This window comes from Rhincodon typus, chromosome 2, assembly GCF_021869965.1.
Source record: "Rhincodon typus isolate 14 chromosome 2, sRhiTyp1.1, whole genome shotgun sequence".
Classification (NCBI taxonomy): domain Eukaryota; kingdom Metazoa; phylum Chordata; class Chondrichthyes; order Orectolobiformes; family Rhincodontidae; genus Rhincodon; species Rhincodon typus.
The window spans coordinates 47,383,303-47,403,258 of NC_063333.1; the positions used below are offsets into that span (position 1 = coordinate 47,383,303).

A 19,956-nucleotide genomic window follows, 5' to 3' on the forward strand; every position below is an offset into this window, starting at 1 on the left:
GGTGCGCGGCACGGATGTTCACAGGTAAAGGCTAGAAATGGGAAGCCTTCGAAAATGAGATAACGGGAGTCCACAGACAGTTTGTTCCTGTTACGGTGAAGGGCAAGGCTGGTAGGTTTTGGTTAAGAATAAGGAGGAAACATATGTCAAGTACAGACAGCAGCAATTAAGTAAATCCCTAAAAAAAAAAGTATGAAGGCAGTAGGACTATACTTAAGGGGGAAATCAGGAGGGCAGAAAATAAAAGGACATGCGATACCTTTGGCAAATAGAGTTAAGGAGAATCCAAAGGGATTCTACAAATACCTTAAGGAAAAAAGGGTAACTAGGGAGAGAATAGGACCCCTAAAAATCAGCAGGGCGGCCTATGTGTGGAACTGCAGGAGATGGGGGAAGATAGTAAATGGTATTTTGCATCAGTGTTTATTGTGGAGAAGGAAACAGAAGATAGAGAACATGGGGAAATAAATCGCGACATCTTGAAAAGTGTCTATATTACAGAAGTGGTGGGGCTGGACATCTTAAAACGCGTAAAGGTGGATAAATCCCCAGGACCTGATCAGGTGTACCCTGGAACTCCGTGGGAAGCAAGGGAAGTAATTGTTGGGCCCCTTGCTGAGATACCTGCATCATCGGTAGCCACAAGTGAGGTGCCGGAAGACTGGGGGTTGGCTAACATGGTGCCACTATTTAAGAAAGGTGGCAGGGAAAAGCCAGGGAACTATAGACTGGTGAGTCTTACATTAGTAGTGGACAACTTGTTGGAGGGAATCCTGAGGGGCAGGATTTACATGTATTTGGAAAGGCAAGGACTGATTTTTTTCTACTCATTCACAGAATGAGGGCATCGCTGGCTGGGCCAGCATTTATTGCCTATCCCTAATTGCCCAGAGGGCAGTTATGAGTCAGCCACATTGCTGTGGGTCTGGAGTCACATGTAGACCAGACCAGGTAAGGATGGCAGTTTCCTTCCCTAAAGGACATTAGTGAACCAGATGGGTTTTTCCGACCATCGACAATGGATTCATGGTCATTATTAGACTCTTAATTCCACATATTTATTGAATTCAAATTCCACCATCTGCTGTGGTGGGATTTGAACTCGGGTCCCCAGAACATTATCTGGGTCTTTGGATTAACAGTCCAGCGATAATACTACTAGGCCATTGCCTGCCCTAGGGGTAGTCAAGATGGCTTTGTGCATGGGAAATCATGTCTCACTAACTTGATCGAGTTTTTTGAAGAAGTAACGAGGAGGGTTGATGAGGGCAGAACAGTGGATGCGATCTATATGGATTCCAGTAAGACATTTGACAAGTTTCTTTATCGTAAACTGGTCAGTAATGTTAGATCACACGGAATAGAGGGAGAACTGGCTATTTGGATAATGAACTGGCTCAAAGGTAGAAGACAGAGGGTGGTGGTGGAGAGACTTTTCAGACTGGAGGCCTGTGACCAGCGGTGTGCCACAAGGATCGGTGCTGGGTCCACTGCTTTTTGTCATTTATATAAGTGATCTGGATGTGAACATAGGAGGTATGGTTGGTAAGTCTGCAGCTGACATCAAAATTGGAGGTGTAGTGGACAGCGAAGGTTACCTCAGAGTACAACGGGATCTTGATCAGATAGGCCAATGGGCCAAGGAGTGGCAAATAGAGTTTAATTTAAATAAATGTGAGGTGCTGCATTTTGAAAACGCAAATCAGGGCAGGACTTTTACACTTAATGGTAAGATCCTGGGGAATGTTGCTGAACAAAGAGATCTTGGAGTGCAGGTTCATGATTCCTTGATAGTGGAGTCAAAGGTAGATAGGATAGTGAAGAAGGCGTTTGGTATGCTTGCCTGTATTGGTCAGCGCATTGAGTAAAGTATTTGGGAGATCATGTTGCAATTGAACAGGTCATTGGTTGTGCCACTACTGGAATACTGCGTGCAATTCTGGTCTCCCTGCTATTGGAAGGATGTTGTGAAACTAGAAAAGGTTCAAAAAAGACTTACAAAGGATATTGCCAGGGTTGGAGAGTTTGAGCTATACGAAGAGGCTAAATAGACTGGGGCTTTTTTCCCTGGAGCATCGGAAGCTGAAGGGTGACCTTATAAAGGTTTATAAAATCATAAATGGGCATGGATAGAGTGAATAGACAAGGTCATTTCTCCAGGGTGCGGGGAGTCCAAAACTAGAGGGCATAGCTTTAAGGTGAGAGAGGAAAGATTTAAAAGGGGCCTGAGGGGCAACTTTTTCACGCAGACGGTGGCACGGTGACTCAGTGGTTAGCACTGCAGCCTCACAACGCCAGGGACCCGGGTTCGATTCCAGCCTCGGGCGACTGTCTGTGTAGAGTTTGCACATTCTCTCCATGTCTGCGTGGGTTTCCTCCGGTTGCTCCAGTTTCCTCCCACAGTCCAAAGATGTGCAGGCTAGGTGTATTGGCCATGCTAAATTGTCCGTAGTGTTCAGGGATGTGTGGGTTATAGGGGGATGGGTCTGGGTGGGATGGTCCAAGGGTTGGTGTGGACTTGTTAGGCCGAAGGGCCTGTTTCCACACTGTAGAGATTCTATGATGATCTATGATGAGGGTGGTGTGTGCAGGGAATGAGCTGCCAGGGGAAGTGGTGGAGACTGGTACAATTACAACATTTAAAAGGCATCAGGATGGGTATATGAACAAGAAGGGTTTAGAGGGACATGGGCCAAATGCTGGCAAATAGTACTAGATTAATTTAGTATGTCTGGTTGGCATGGCCGAGTTGGACCGAAGGGTCTGTTTCTGTGCTGTATATCTCTATGATTCTATGTGATGTACGTCTTCAGTCAGACTGAAGGATATTCGTAGATATTCACAACTGAATTTTCAGTGAAGGTGGCAAGTTCAAAGATGGGTGTGCTGGTGGAGTGCAGGCCAGAATAGCTATCCAATTAAACTGCCCATTAAGGGCACTTATTACTCATCTGGAATTTTTCAACAGTATCCATGCCCCATGTAACAGCTGAACTTACTGGATAGATAAAGACACCTTCCCAGGAGTAGCTTGAAAGACTGGCGATATCACAATAACATCCAGATTCTTTGCCATCCCTTCCCCCAACCCTTCACTACACACAGCAGAAATACTGATCTGACAGTGCGGCCATATTTTACTTTGAGAAGGAACATCCATCTCAAGATCCATTTTACAATTACTAGCACGCAAAAGACCCAGTCTACACAGAGTCTCAGATACTTCAAATTGCTATCAAAGCTGAGGACCCGGTTAATTATCCTCATTCAATGGGGCTCCAAGGAGAGGCATCTGAATTGACCAGCTCCCTGACAATCTCCGTCAGCGGACTGGGGCAGGGTCCTGACCAGCTCTTTGTAGTAACCACAGGACCAGGACCTGGGAATGAAAAGCTTGCACATAGAATCTGACTCAGAAGTGCAAACTGACATTAGTTCCATGTGAAATCAGAAATTTGAAAGAGAAAGAATCACAAGATTGAGAGATAGAGATGAAGCATGGATATAAATAAGTAAAAAGAACCGTCAACATGTCCCCCTTATCAATAATTTTTGAAAATCTCGAATAAATACAAATTTTAGCAAATTTTAATCCATTAAAACAAAATTCTCGGACTTACTGAAGCTTGATGGCTGCTACTCCTGGGTCGTTCACACTCTCATTGACACAGTTGGTGGCATCTCCAGTTTCAGCCATATTTTAACTGGGTTAACGTTTAAGGCTTGCAATTGCTGGTGCGAAAACATAATATGATTAGCAGACCTGCGCTATCGCACAGACGTTTAATTCAAACTTATTACTGACGCTACAGCAGTTTGGCAGCAGACCCTTCGCAAAGAAAAAACACATTGCAAATTCATTTAGCAGCGAGTGTCGCGCTTGAGGCAGGATCGCCAAGAACTGGCCTTTGCAGCCATCAGCAAAAGTGCATCAAATGAAGGCATCAATCGTCTCTGGTAGATGGGAAGGTGCCAACGCACCCTGACTGCCACATGATCTACAATTTCCTGAAAATGTTAACTCAGTCCAGGAGAAGTACCATTTCCAGAAACAAAAAAAAACTTTTAAGTACCACCGGTTTCTAACAATTAAAACAGTTTAAATAATCTTTCACTACGATTAAAGCCATCACAGTTCCTAATAGCGGTGGGTGGGGGTTTGGGCAGGGAGTCCAATTTAAACCTCCAGCGATCAAACGTCCTTCATGAGAAAACAGCGTCAGGTCAGAGCCGGACATAAAGCAAACCGCATCAAATCACACAAAAACTCCACCCGAGGGACGGTAAGCAAAATACAAAAGCAGCTGCTTGAATATTACGTTGCCTGTATGTTTAAATTGAAGGTGAACGAAGACTGCGGCTCCCAGTCCTGAATCCACGCTCCCAGAGCCGGACACACTTGGCGACACACATTCTTCCGGGTGCAACCGCCCAGAGGCTCCCGCGGCAACTGGGGACTGCTTCTGTGGATCCGGAGGAACGTCCCGTTTCTCACCTCACACCACAGCAGCTACTTCTCCTATTCACTTATGTTTTGACTGGAGGTTCTATTTTGTGGTTGATATTCGCAATTGAACGATCAAGAAACACCGCCAGCAGGTTTCTTTCATATACCATAATCTTTGTTAATGTCTCTATAGTTATAAATATGTTTTTTTTTCATCAGCCTGCTTAGAGATTTTATTACATGCTCCTGGAGCCGGTGGAACTTGAACCCAGGTTCCTTGGTTCGAAGGTGTGGAATACAACCACTGCGCCATAGGAACCCCCAAAAACTGAAATATATTCTGAAACAAGTTTACAAGTTTGTTGGACTCCAATCACTTGGTTACGCATTTTCATATAATAAAACCTGAAAATCCAAGAATTTAATTGAATTTCAGGTTGGAATTTCTGCTACCATGCTCCACAAAGAGCAATAAGATAAATGGCCAGCTCATCTCCTTTTCTGGTACAGTTGAGTCAACTGTTGATCAGGACAAACGGTTAACCACCTTATTATTCCACAAATAGCGACAGAAACTTTTACAACAACAATAACAAAAACAAAGTTGCTGGAAAAGCTCAGAGATAGTAAGAACTGCCGATGTCTGAGATAACACAGTGTGGAGCTGGATGAACACACAGCTGGAGACAGTCACACCTGGTAGATTAAGTAATTCAAATTCAGTTAGTGATCAGGGACGACAGGGTGTGACTGCAAGTGAGGCAGGTAGGGGGATCCTGAGTTCAGGAGTGGAGGAGCCTCAGCTTTTGACCTTATCCAACAGGTACGAGATACTTGCTCCCTGTGTGGATGAGGAAAAGGGCTGCAGGGAGGATGAGCCAGCTCTCCACGGCCCCATGGTGCAGAAGTCCATTCAAGAGGGGGAAGCAAAAAGACAAGTGGTAGTTATAGGGGATTCTATAGTTAGGGGGATAGATAGTATTCTTTGCAAGCCGGATCGGGAGACCCGCATGGTGTGTTGCCTGCCCGGTGCCAGGGTGCAGGACATCTCTGACCGGTTTGAAAGGATATTGGAGTGGGAGGGGGAGGATCCAGTTGCTGTGGTCCACGTTGGGACTAACAACATAGGCAAGGCTAGGATGGAGGACCTGTTTGGGGATTATCAAGCACGAGGAACGAAATTAAGGAACAGGTCCTCGAGGGTCATAATCTCCGGATTACTGCCCGAGCCAAGTGCAAATTGGCTTAGGGATAAGAAAATTAGGGAAGTAAGCACGTGGCTAAGGGAGTGGTGTGGGAAAGAGGGGTTCCATTTCATGGGGCATTGGCATCAGTTTTGGAACTGGAGGGATCTATACCGATGGGACGGTCTCCACCTGAACCGATCTGGAACCAGTGTTCTAGCAAAAAGGATAAATAGGGTGGTCACTAGAACTTTAAACTAGTGAGTTGGGGGGAAGGGAAAGGGAAAACGACAGCGAGTATAATGGTAAATAAAAAGGTAAGCAGCAGGTTAGCATGTGTGCAGGAGGGTTTAAGTTCAAGGCAGACTATAAAAGAAGCAAAAAGGAAGGATAACTCAGGAGATATTATTAGAGATGTTGGAAATCATGAGGGTAAGAAAGCTAGCATAAAGGCACTTTACCTGAATGCTCATAGCATTCGTAACAAGGTTGATGAGTTAACGGCACAAATCATCGCGAATGAGTATGATTTGGTAGCCATTTGGTAACCATGGAGACATGGTTACAGGATGGTCACGACTGGGAGTTAAATATCCAAGGGTACCAGACTATTCAGAAGGACAGACAGGAAGGTAAGGGAGGTGGTGTAGCTCTGATATTCAAGGACAACATCAGGCCGGTGCTGAGAGATGATATAGGTTCTATGGAGAATGAGGTTGAATGCATTTGCGTGGAAATTAGAAATTCCAGAAGGAAAAAGTCACTGATAGGCGTAGTCTATAGGCCACCAAACAATAACATCACATTGGGGCAGGCAATAAACAAAGAAATAACTAATGCCTGTAAAAATGGTACGGCAATTATCATGGGGGATTTTAATCTACATGTAGATTGGTCGAACCAGCTCGGTCAGGGTAGCCTTGAGGAGGAGTTTGTTGTGTATCCGTGATTGTTTTCTTCAACAGTATGTAATGGAACCGACGAGGGAGCAAGCTATCCTAGATCTGGTCCTGTGTAATGAGACAGGAATAATTAATGACCTCATAGTTAGGGATCCTCTTGGAAGGAGTGATCACAGTATGGTTGAATTTAGAATACAGATGGAGAGTGTGAAGATAAAATCCAATACCTGTGCTTGAACAAGGGGAACTACAATAGAATGAGGGAGGACTTGGCTAAAGTAGACTGGAAACAAAGATTTTATGGTGGGACAGTTGACGAGCAGTGGAGGACTTTCGAAGCAGTTTTTCAAAGTGCTCAGCAAAAGTATATTCCAATGAAAAGGAAGGACTGTAAGAAAAGGGGTAATCTGCCATGGGTGTCGAAAGAAATAAGGGAGGCTATCAAATTGAAAAAGAAGGCATACAAAGTGGCCAAAAACAGCATGAAACTAGAAGATTGGGAAAACTTTAAAGGTCAACAGAAAGCCACAAAAAGAGCTATAAAGAAAAGTAAGATAGAACATGAGAAAAAACTAGCACAGAATATAAAGACAGATAGCAAAAGTTTCTATAAATATATAAAACGAAAAAGAGTGGCTAAAGTAAACATTGGCCCTTTAGAGGATGAGAAGGGGAATTTAGTTATGGGATATGACGAAATGGCCGAGGCATTGAACAGGTATTTTGTATCGGTCTTCACAGTGGAGGACACTAATAACATGCCAGTAATTGACAAAGAGACGAAGGTAGGTGAGGACCTGGAAACAATCATTATTACGGAAGAGGTAGTGTTGGGCAAGCTAATGGAGCTAAGGATTGATAAGTCTCCTGGCCCTGATGGAATGCATCCCAGGGTACTAAAAGAGATGGCGGGAGAAATAGCAGGTGCACTGGCAGTAATTTTCCAAAATTCGCTGGACTTTGGGGCAGTCCCAGCAGATTGGAAAACAGCAAATGTGACGCCACTGTTTAAAAAGGGAAGTAGACAAAAGATGGGGAATTATAGACCGGTTAGCTTAACCTCTGTAGTGGGGAAGATGCTTGAGTCTATTATCAAGGAAGAAATAGCAAGGCATCTTGATAGAAATTGTCCCGTTGGGCAGACGCAGCATGGGTTCATGAAGGGCAAGTCGTGCTTGACAAATTTTTTGGAATTTTATGACGACATTACGAGCAAGGTGGACAATGGCGACCCAGTGGATGTGGTGTACCTAGATTTCCAAAAGGCCTTCGACAAGTTGTTGCACAAGAGGCTACTGCATAAGGATGCATGGCGTTAAGGGTAAAGTATTAGCATGGATGGAGGATTGGTTGACTAACAGGAAGCAAAGAGTGGGGATAAATGAGTGCTATTCTAGCTGGCAGTCAGTGACTAGTGGTGTGCCTCAGAGATCGGTGTTGGGACCGCAATTATTTACAATTTATATGGATGATTTGGAGTTGGGAACCACGTGTAGGATGTCAAAGTTTGCAGATGACACTAAGATGAGTGGCAGAGGAAAGTGTGCAGAGGACTGTGAAACTTTGCAGAGGAACATAGATACATTGAGTGAGTGGGCAAAGGTCTGACAGATGGAATACAATGTAAATAAATGTGAAGTCATACATTTTGATAGGAGTAATAGTAAAAAGGATTATTACTTGAATGGTAAAAAGTTGCAGCATGCTGCTATGCAGAGGGACCTGGGTGTCCTTGTGCATGAATCACAGAAGGTAGGTCTGCAGGTACAACAAGTAATTAGGAAGGCAAATGGAATTTTGTCCTTCATTGCTAAAGGGATTGAAATTAAAAGCAGAGAGGTTATGTTGCAGCCGTGCAAGGTGCTGGTGAGGCCACACCTGGAGTACTGCGTGCAGTTTTGGTCTCCTTACTTGAGAAAGAATGTACTGGCACTGGAGGGGGTGCAAAGGAGGTTCACTAGGATGATTCCAGAGTTGAGGGGGTTGGCTTATGAGGAGAGACTGAGTAGATTGGGATTATATTCATTGGAATTCAGAAGATTGAGGGGGGATCTTATAGGAACATATAAAATTATGAAGGGAATAGATAAGATAGAAGTAGAGAGGATGTTTCCACTGGCAGGTGAAGCTAGGACAAGAGGGCATAGCCTCAAGATTAGAGGGAGCAGATTTAGGACTGAATTGAGAAGGAACTTCTTCACCCAGAGGGTTGTTAATCTATGGAATTCCTTGCCCAGTGAAGTAGTTGACACTACTTCAGTAAACGTTTTTAAAGATAAAGGTAGATTTTTTTTGAACAATAAAGGAATTAAGGGATACGGTGAGAACGCGGGTAAGTGGATCTGAGTCCATGAAAAGATCAGTCATGATCTTATTGAATGGCGGAGCAGGCTCGAAGGGCCGGACGGCCTACTCCTGCTCCTCGTTCTTATGTTCTAACACAACAGGCCGGGCAGCATCAGAAGAGCAGGAAAGCTGACGTTTCAGGTCGGGACCCTTCTTCAGCTGGAAAAGTTCAGCGGGTCTGGCAGCATCTGTGAAGGAACAAACAGACTGAACGTTTCGGGTGCAGTGACACTTCCTCAGAATAGAAACTTTTATATTCTCCTGAGAACACAGGCATGGTCTTAGTTTAAAATCTTTTCCAAGACAGAGACCCCCACCTGGTCTAGGATTGTGATAACCATTGAGACAACCAACAATGGCACAATAAGTTTATTGATTCATAAAACACTCAAATCTCACAAAAGTCTTCTGTAAGTTTCAGTATGGAGACAAATGTTGCTAGTAACTGAAGTGAAATTGTGGATGCTGTGCATAAACGTGTTTCTTGATTTGTACATCCTTTGCTTAATATGATCTGCCTGTACCACTTGTAAACAGAGCTTTTCACTGTGTTTTGGTTCACATGACAATAAATCAATCAATCAATCAATTAATTTTCATATTAAGCCCAAGACTTGCTTTTGAGCTCCAATTATTTCTGTATGAACCATTTTACAAATATAAGAGAAAGTCGAACAATATAAATTTCCAAATTGTGGAAACTGACATTCATTGGTATTTCACTTAACTTTTTTTTTGTTAATAATTGTGACTCAAGTTACTAGAATCATAACAATGAATTCTAAAACCAAGAACAAGCTATGCTAGAAATAGACAACATTCTGATTGTTGCATTGGTATATTCAGTGTGGGGCTGTGAAGTTACAATGATCTTGGCATTAGTTTTACACAATAATCAAATTTTCGAAAGTAATTACATATTTTCTCATTTCTTTAGACACTGCTACTTACAAGCATGTGGGTGTTTAGTGTGGTTTCCTGTTTCTGAGTCAGCATCCTGCTATTATTGCCACTAACTAGCTTACCAGCTTCTTCAAATTGTTCTGCTTTTTCACATTCCCATATCAAGTTATAAATCAATGCAGCATAGTAACCTAAAACATCTACTAAACCCATCAGGTATATTGCGAACAGGGGAGAAGGAGTCCCTCTTTCTTCTCAACCTCTTTCACTAAGTTGCAACCAACATTTTGTTCATTTTTCAGCATTCAACTATCACACTTGAATGGAAAATGGAAGCCAGCCAATTCCAATGTTTGCTCAAGGTTTTGAGACTGGGAGGACTGTGCAAAAAGTCAGCATCACTGTGAAGCAGACTAGGAGAATGTATGCCTGAGAAGGGCTGCAGCGGAGGAGATTATAACTGGTGCAGAAAGCCCCTTCTACCAAAGTCCCTCTGATCCTCTTACTTCCTAGGATCCAACCATTGATCATACCACTTCTTTACGTGGTTAGTGTTCCCAAAATACATCATCTCACTTTTTGCAGAATTAGATTCCATTTGTCACCTTATTTGCCCATCTGACTAGCCCGTCTATATTATCCCATAGTCTAAAGTTTTCCTCCTTCCTATTTAACCTACCACCAATTTTCATGGAATTTTCAAACTTACTGATCAAATTCCTACATTCATATATAGATCATTGATGTACACCACCAACAGCTAGGGATCCAGCATCAAACCATGCAGTATGCCACTGGACACAGGCTTCCAGTCACAAGAAAAGCTTTTGGTTATCACTCCCTGCTTCCTGCCACTAAGACAGTTTTATATCTTATTTGCCAAATTGCCATGGATCTCCTGAGTTTGTCCCCACTTGACCTTACCAAAGTCCATGTAGATTACATTCACTGCTCTACCTTCATACATTGTCACCTTCCCGAAAAACTTAAATCAAATCTGTCAGATCTGATCGCCCCTGACAAAGTATGCTGACTATCCCTCAATAATATTAAATTGGAGAGGGTTCAGAAGAGATTTACAAGGATGTTGCTGGGACTGGAGGATGTGAATTATAAGGAGCGGCTGAATAGACTGGGACTTTTTTCACTTGTGCATAGGAAGTTGATATTCTCGAGGTTTATAAAATCTTGAGGGGCATAGATAACGTGAATAGCAAAGGTCTTTCCCCTGGGGTAGGGGAATTCAAAACTAGAGGGCATATTTTTAAGGTAAGGAAAGAAAATTTAAAAGGGACCTGAAGAGCAACTTTTTCACACTGTTCACTCCTCTTTCTGCCATTAGTCAGTCAACACATCCATCCTTACATTGTGTCTTTCTGCACCAATTTGAAAGCTAAAAGAATCATTATCCAATTGGATGATGCTTGACTGTCAACCAAATGAGCCTTTCCACCACTTCCCCCAGATTTTTTGTATTTTTGCACCTGGTAAGAGAAATGTTGGAAACAGTGGCAAAAACAATACTTTTTCGTGTTCCTGTGATTTTTTTTCCAGGCTTAAACACAGCAACTAGAAAATCCTGGAGACTCAGGGCAGGTCCTGGAGGGTTGACAACAATACTGTAGATATTACCTTGGGAAGAAAGCAGAGTTGATGTTTCATGACCAGCGACACTTCATGAGAACCAGTCCTGATGACGAGTCACTGGGCTCGAAATGTTAACTCCGCTTTCTTCCCACAGATGCTGCCAGACCTGCTGGGTTTCTCCAGAAATTTATGCTTTTGTTTCAGATCTCCAGCAGCCCACAGTTCTTTGCTTTACATACGGTCGATATTGTCTGAGAAATTTCCAGCATTTTGTTTTTTTTTTTGGTTTTCTCAAGCTTAGAATTGACTTTTAAGATCAGCATACAAGCTGGGAACATAAATGGGTCCGCAGGGACAGTTGGAGACTCCTGTTTCCACATTAGCTTTGAAATCTGGAGGAAAGGTGATGTATCTGACGAGTTAACTGTATTTCATTGTCTCCACAGGTACGACCTGACCTGCCGAGTATCTTGTAACATTTCCAGCTTTCACACTAACACTCAAAAGTTTCTGGGCAAATGGTAGCATTGCGCGCACATACACTCACATGTACACGCGCGCACGTGCACACTCGCACATACACGCGCGTGCGCGCACTGTACAGTGGGGACAATAGTTTTGTTGCTGAGTCCCGATGCTCGCGCGGGGTAGCGCCTGCGCACCGCTCTGGTCGGGGCGGGGTTTCCCGGTCGCTCAGGAAGGGAAAGCGATGATATCGAGTTGTTGGGAGTGAAGGAAATGTCCGTCTTTCTCTTTCTCCTCCTTACGGGGTCCGGCGGGAGCCAGGTCACCCTCCGACCGGCGGTGCGAGGTAAGAGTGCCGCCTTCTCTGGGCTGTGCGTCGTCAAATGTCATGCCGACCCTGGGCAGAGCCTTCTTCCCCCAAAGTCACCCGCCCCCCAGCCCCCCAGCCCAGCACCATCTTCCTTCAAAGTCACCCGCTACCCCACTCCCCCAAATCAGCACCATCTTCCTCCAATAACACCCACACCTCCTCAAACCAGCGTCTACCCTCTCCCAGTATCACCCATTCCTCAACCACACCAGCACCCACCCTTCCAGTATAACACACCCCTCACCCCCACAAAACCCAGGACCACCATCCCTCGGTATCACCCACTCCCACAAAACCAGCGCCCGGCCCCTCAAACCAGCACGCACATTCCCTTCAGTTTCACTTACTCTCTCCCTAATCAGCACGCAGCCTCCAAATATTATCCATTCATGTACCCATCCACTCCCACCAGCAACAAGCACACACCCCCTTAGTTTTATTCACCCAATGCTCCACTAGCATCCAAGCTCCCTCCCAGCATCTCCCCAACTACCACCCTCCCTCCCACGTTAGCGCCTGCCCATTCCTTCCAGTATCCACCCCCCCCACCACTAGCAATCCCCCTCCATAACACCCAAACCACTCATCCACTTGTGTGACGAATAAAACAATTGTCATGTCTGTTATTGTCAAAGAGTTGACAGGTTCAAGTGAAAGAATAAAGACTTTTGAAATGGCTACTTGATGATTTCACTTAAGAGGATATTAATTCTGCTAACTTGTAAAAAGGAGAGCATCCAAAACCATGCCAGACATTGTTTTCAATTTAAACTTCAGCATGAATTGTAAACTAGAATGAAGACTTCAAGCATGTAGTTTCTTGGTCTAATGTTGATTCCTTGAACCGTTTGTTGAAATTCTTTGATTTGGAGATGATTAAGCCCATAGTATGTTTACAGGTGTTTCAGACAAGAGGTGGATAACTACAAGAAAAATGGTATCTTACGATAACACTTGCGTGTTTTTGTTAGTACAGGTCAAACCTGTGAATTTCCATTGATATTTCTAATTATCTAATCTTGTCATAGAATTCTAATTTTCTTCTGATGTCATGTTCAAGCAACTAAAGAAAACAAAATTATACCTTCTGCCACTAGTTTTTCTTTGCTTTTGTATAGATTGCTCAGATTTTACAAATACATCTTGTGAAAGGTGCTTGGAAAATGTCCATGTAAGTATGAATTTTTTAATCAATTTATTAATGAATATCCTGAAATTTATAGATTGAGTCTTTATTCATTTGTGGGAGAGAAAAATAATTTGGCCCTTTAGTGGTATGAAATTCATTAGCACAGATGTCAAGAACAACTTCCTTATGAAGTTTCAATCAGGATCATGTCCTTTAAAATGAGCCTTCTTCCCCCAAAGTCACCACCCCCCCGCCTTAAAGAGCAACAACAGTGTCAGTAACTGTAACGTTCTTGTGCTCATCTCAAAAATTGACGTTCTCTGTGAAGATCTACAATTCCATATTCTCTCAGCCAAGGATTCTTACCTCGTGCACATGTCCTGAATAATGTTGTTTAATCAGTTGATTTCAGTTTTGAAAATCTGATTCTAACATTCTGTAAACTGCCATTACGATTTGGGGGTGGCACGGTGGCTCAGTGGTTAGCACTGCTGCCTCACTGTGCCAGGGACCTGGGTTTGATTCCACCCTCAGGCGACGGTCTGTGTGGAGTTTGCACGTTCTCCCCGTGTCTGCATGAGTTTCCTTCCGGGTACTCCGGTTTCCTCCCGTGGCCCAAAGAGAAGGGTCTAGACCCGAAACATCAGCTTTCCTGCTCCTCTGCTGCTGCTTGGCCTGCTGTGTTCGTTCAGCTCCACACCTTGTTATCTCAGGTTAGGTGGATTGGCCATGCTAAATTGCCCGCAGTGTTTAGGTGGGTTGTAAGGGGATGGGTCTGGGTGGGATGCTCCAAGGTTCGGTGTGGACTTGTTGGGCTGAAGGGCCTGTTTCCATACTGTAGGATTTCTATGATAATTTGCATGACACTCTTTGGTCTTGAAATGGCAAATATGTATGGTTGGTATCTTACCAAATAAGTCATTTTAGTTTTAAAAGTTGCAGTTTAACTTTCTTATAACAATAATTTAGAACTGCGATTGTATTCTACTGCTTATGTGTTTACTTATTGATTTCTTCTGTGAGTGTTCTTTATTTCAAACTGAGATTCCTTCATTATATTAGGAATATTTTGAAATAAAAGGAAATTACCTTTAATTGCAGTGGCATTGATTTAACTGAATCTGTCAAATAACCATTCATTTACTTTTTTGACAGATTAGTTTCATTGTTCTAGATGGTTGGTATCTGTTTACTTTTGATGCATATTGCTGAATGTAAACAGATAACTCCCATCAAACACAGTGAAGTCAGAATTCAAAGCCCAGTTTGGAGAATTTTATCTACTTTCGAGGTACTTGTATTGTAAAGACAAACTTGCAGCAGCACTCTTTTTTTTCATTCCTATTGATGTTTACAAGGTGCATTTTAGTCACTATAAATATGACATCATTGCTTGTTTAACAACAATTTTCTGCTCTTCTAACAAAATAAACAGACAATCCCATCTTTCCTAACAAAAATGTTTCTCTGCTAATTAAAATCCATCCTTGCAAAAGTCCTACACTTGCCATTGCCAGCTCCTTTAGTATCTGAAATAAACTTGCAAAATTAGTTGCAATGTAATGACTTTGAAAAGTTTTAGACTGTGGATTTGCATTTATTAGGAATCTTGTCAGAATAGCCCTAGATTACTCCATTTAGAATCTTTAAACATCCTGAAATAATTCAAGCTTTTTAGTAGAAGTTAGAATTGAAAGAAAGTAAATAAAGGCAAAATATTGCAAGTTTACAACTAAGACTGTAGTTTTGTTTTGAAAAATCAGGGCTTGGGGGCCAATGGTCATATTTGAGGTATTCCTTACTGTTCTGAGCGTGGCAACTAAAATATGTAAATTAGCGCATTGTTCAATGAGTAGACTACTTCACTAAACATTGCAGATCAAACAAAGCAATGTCAACAGTATACAAGTGCATTCTTTGATTGGAGTTAAAGGGTATACACTGTAAAATCTAGTTGGACTTTCACATTGATATTGTTAAAAAAAATGAAATTGAGAAAATAGTAAAAGTTTTGCATAAATTCTAGCACTTTGTTTTGAGCTGTTTTTGAGTTTTCCTGAACAACATTTGTAAATACTGCCTAAAATTCTTGATGTCAACTGGAACTTTCTTTTTTATGTAGAGTGGATCATGTTATTATTTCAAAAGACTTTGTATGTTTAACTTAAATGTGGTAGATCTTGTGTATTTAGTTTAGAAACAGTGATTCAAATTTAAGGCACAATATAAGTGGGTATAGAGTGGCACAGATTGCACTCATGAAACTTCAGTTTACTGTGTCATTATTGAGAGCTTTTTGGGCAGCTTTAACACATGTTTTGAACCCTTGTCTTCCAGTGCCTGTGGTGTTTTGTTGATCAACGTTGCATGAAGTATCCTGTTGAAACTATAATTCCTCCTCGTTCAATATGCCCTTTAGACCAAGCTCGTTGGGGAGTTTGCTGGGGTAAGAATATAACATGCATTTTTCATTTAATGTCTAAATATGTGGTAACATTCTAAAATGAACACAATTCCTATTCAAAGGTGTAATGTTATACAGCAGACGTAATATTGTCCTGAGATTACACGCAACAGATATTCTGGTCACTGTCCAACACCATCTGAAGTGTAATAAAATAAGAATAGCAATCTGAATTCATTATCAGGATCCAAGTTCATATACCTTGACTAAGGTTTTGTAGTTTTAACTGTTTGAGACTTGTTGCCTTAAATAGGTGTCTTTTGGCAAATTTGGAATTCAATGCTATTTCTAGCTGCCATGTGAAGTTGCTTGTAGGTCACCTTGAATCATTTCATTTTGTGTAATCAGGATGTCTTTCAAATAGAACTTGTTATGCTTTGGAGCAGACGTGTCTGAATGGCTTGCTAGACCTCATCAGAGGGTCATTTGAGAGACAACTGTCTTGATGTGGGTGAGAAGTCGCGTACAGATAATGCAATTCTCCTAGATTAATCCAGGCAGCATCATTACTATTCCGGGGGGTGGCGGTGGCGGTGTTGGTGGTGCATGCAACCACTTCACTCCCCAGAGGCAGTTGGTGCTTTTCATGAGATTAGAAGCCTGGATTTTAACCTTTAAAGGTTTTACTGTAGCTGGCTGGGTTTCCCACTCCTCCGGGAAACCTCAACTGCAGCACGGTGAGAATAGCCTTGGGACAAAACCATGCATCTGCAGTGCTCCTCGTTCTTGCAACCTTTTCACCCTCAGGATGGGATCAGACCTTGCCTGGGGCTGGGGATTCGATTAACAATTTGGACTATTTTGGAAAACACCAGACATGATTGGAAGGCATTTTGTCATTCAGGCCCAAAAGACATATGCTGTGGAAACTCCACAATGCAGTAACCTCCCTGGTATCCAGCATGAATAAGTGGCAAGTTCCAGTTAGCTGAATATGTCAGTTACATGAGAAATAGTAGCAGATGGCTGGGACAACTCAACTTGTTGCTGCCACATGATGAATGTGCATTTTAAAAATAAGTGGCCAGGACCAAAGCCAGTAAACCTAGCCACATTAGATGAATCTGTCTTAATCGATAAGGTCAGTCTTGTGCCAGCTTTAATAATGCATCTGACCAATTATTCCCTTCCAATTGCAAATACCAGTAACATCTTATTTGGAATTCCTATTTTGAATCTTGATTGCCAGTTGCTTCAGAATTCTGGATGCTTGGGAGTTGGAAAATGGGGACTTGACTGTGAATGGAGAAACATGGATCTTGAGGTTTACTGGCTCCATCCTGTACCACTGCTTTCGACAACATTCTTCCATAATATCTACTGCACTTAATTATGATTGTTCTTCAGATACTATGGAAGTTGACCTTGGTTATTTTTATAGACTTTCTTTTAATATTAGGAAACTGGATTAGGATTTTGAAGATGTGCATCAATTTAAGGAAGGAGGAGTCACTGTAGTGGAGTTGTTTAGGCATTAGCTTTTCAAGTCTGGAGTAAAGCCCAGACTATTAGGTAACATTCATATAGTGTAAAGTGTTCCAAATACTGTTAAACTTGTGCAATCTGGCATGCTTTTGGAATGGGTGGTGCCAGTTAATTAACAGGATATTGTATTACTCGGGGCACAGACGACTTAGAAGGCTTGGAGAGAGAGGAGAAACAGATGGGCAGTTGAGGTCATCATGGTAAAAATGAAACCAAATACATCACTATGCTCCTCTGCTTTCCAAACCACCCCTCTTGCCCTCTCCAGCAATTTCTTGACCCAGGCCCTCTCTGTTTGACCTTGTCTTCACCTCCAACAAATGCAACGTTCCTTGTCTCTCTTCTCTCTCGTGCATCTCTTCCACTGTCCTCTCATTTATGTGAAGCTCAGAGAGAGTGGGCTTATTGAAAGAGCAGCTGGTGACTTGTATCTCCTTTACAGTCACTTAAATTAGTCAGTTAGCATTTTACATGTGCCACAGAGCTGTAGTAACTAATCAGAGTGACTGCTTGAGCACAATGAATTTGGGATGGCAGATTTTCTATCTTAAGAAGACAAGCAGAATATTAGATATCAAGGTCTGACAACATGCTTTCCCAAGGCCCAGTTTAAGACAAAATAAAAACCCAAAGAACTGCGGATGCTGTAAATCCGGAACGAAAACAGAAGTTGTTGGAAAAGCTCAGCAGGCCTAGCAGCATCTGTGAAGAAAAATCAGCGTTAACATTTTGGGTGTTCTGAGGAAGGGTCACTGGACCCGAAACGGTAACTCTGCTTTACCTTCACAGATGCTGTCAGACCGGCTGAGCTTTTCCAGCAGCTTCTGTTTTTGTTCCAGGTTAAGACAATTTCTTTGAAGAGGGGCAGACTTCAGTGTTTCTTCAGCCTGCTTCAAGTTTGTGGTTATGTCAGTATCTTTATAAGAAGACTAATAGATGCATATCATTAGTGTGTATGCTAGCGATTATCATAGAATCTCTACAGTGTGGAAACAGGCCATTCGGCCCAACAAGTCCACACCGACACTCAGACCATCACACCCAGACACATACTCCCTAATCTACACATTCCTGAACACTACGGGCAATTTAGCATGGCCAATCCATCTAGCCTGCACACCTTTGGACTGTGGGAGGAAACCGGAGCGCCCGGAGGAAACCCACGCAGACATGGGGAGAATGTGCAAACTCCACACAGACAGTCGGCCAAGGGTGGAATCGAACCCGGGTCTCTGGTGCTGTGAGGAAGCAGTGCTAACCACTGAGCCACCGTGCCTAAGTTGTCATCATTGATTAAATAATGTCCAATACTGACGGTTAAAAATAGATCCAGCTTATTCTTAAATTTTCTGAGACATGGCTAGAATTGTGTATCTCCTCAGGACCTGATTCATGCGAGATCTTGCATTTAGTTGAATGTCATGAATAACCTATTTACTTGTTGGCCTATTACCATACATAGTATTAGAGACTGTATCAGTTGTCCCAGTCTGGCAAGGCCAGGAAGCTCATTTCTTCTTAAATTGAAAAAGAAGTGAAGTTAGAAGGTTCAAGGGCAATTTTTCACGTAAACAGTAGTAAATAGGCTCCCTAGTCTTAGGCATGCAGCAAGATGTTAGCCCAGTACTGTAGCTGTAATAAAGTATCTGAAAATGTTTACTTTCTAAGTTCATTCAGAGTAAAATCCAAGTTTCTTTTCTTTCAATGCTATGCTTTCTTGCCTCATAAAAGGTATTCATTTGATCAGTTTAACTAATCAGCACGTTTCTGATTGGGTGATAATTTAAATGCAATTGAAAATGAAAAAAATGTTTATGCATTCATATTTATTCCTGATCACACAAAAGCCATGTGGGATTTGAGAGTAATGCTGCTTCCTAATGCATATAGACTGTTCATGAAGTGCTTTTAACGCAATGTCCAGAATTTCTTCTAGACAATGACCTCTTCGATGATTCCTACTGTTGAAGTGTTTATAATTCAGTCTCTTTGTATTGTTTGGAAGTAGTACAGCGACTCTCATATTTGCATGTATCTTGTCACTGAACTTAAAGGAAGATGAAAGATTCCACCCCGACCCCCACCACCACCCCCCCCCACCCCACCACCACCACCACCACCACCACCAACTGCACCCCAGCCATTTATACATCTTGGAGGAAAAATTGTTCGTATGGAAGTTTCAGATACTGTCTTAGCCCCGTCTCACACGTGGCACCAGTGAACTGCTTGAATAGAGAAGAAATTATGTTGCTTCAGATGAGCAAGAGACATTTTTAAGTATATAAATGTACTATTCTTTTCTTTTTTGCTTTCAATTATCTGTTTAAGTCAATAATATGTAATACAGCAGAGTATGTCAGTGAAATAATTTTTGCCAAATGTTTTTGTCAATAAACAGAGGAATAAAAACACTAGGTGGCAGAACTACACTTTAACAAAAAATATGAAGCCTCCAGTCTTGGAAACATCTCTACTGTTGTAGCTTCACTGCTCTTAATCTCTACAGAATAGGTTTCTGAGGTTTTTTAATGATCAGGTGTAAATAGACTCAGTTGGATTCCTTTGCACCTGAGCAAAGGGAAACCAAACTGTCAATGTTTTCCACTAAATGGGCATGTTATGTATTGTAGGAAAATCGGAGAAATCTGAGGTTGGTTGAAGTTTTCCATGT

General features: G+C 42.3%; 2 protein-coding genes across 4 annotated transcripts in view; one reads left to right on the top strand and one right to left on the bottom strand.

Annotated features, from left to right (window-relative positions):
- The window catches only part of dus3l (dihydrouridine synthase 3-like (S. cerevisiae)), a 39,769-nt gene extending 35,168 nt beyond the window's left edge, over positions 1-4,601 (bottom strand). Inside the window, exons 1-2 of the mRNA XM_048613053.1 lie at positions 4,320-4,601; positions 3,621-3,732 (exon numbers count right to left, since the gene is read on the bottom strand). Of these exons, the coding sequence (XP_048469010.1) occupies positions 3,621-3,697 (77 nt within the window). The 5' untranslated portion in view covers positions 3,698-3,732; positions 4,320-4,601. The remainder of the gene's footprint in view (positions 1-3,620; positions 3,733-4,319) is intronic.
- Positions 4,602-11,955: 7,354 nt separating this feature from the next.
- LOC109929541 (pituitary tumor-transforming gene 1 protein-interacting protein-like) overlaps positions 11,956-19,956 on the top strand; it is a 63,392-nt gene continuing 55,391 nt past the window's right edge. For all 3 annotated transcript variants that reach the window (XM_020529209.2, XM_048613082.1, XM_048613068.1), the window contains exons 1-3: positions 11,956-12,180; positions 13,323-13,375; positions 15,671-15,779. In XM_020529209.2, coding sequence (XP_020384798.2) covers positions 12,108-12,180; positions 13,323-13,375; positions 15,671-15,779 — 235 coding nt within the window. In that variant the 5' untranslated portion in view covers positions 11,956-12,107. The remainder of the gene's footprint in view (positions 12,181-13,322; positions 13,376-15,670; positions 15,780-19,956) is intronic.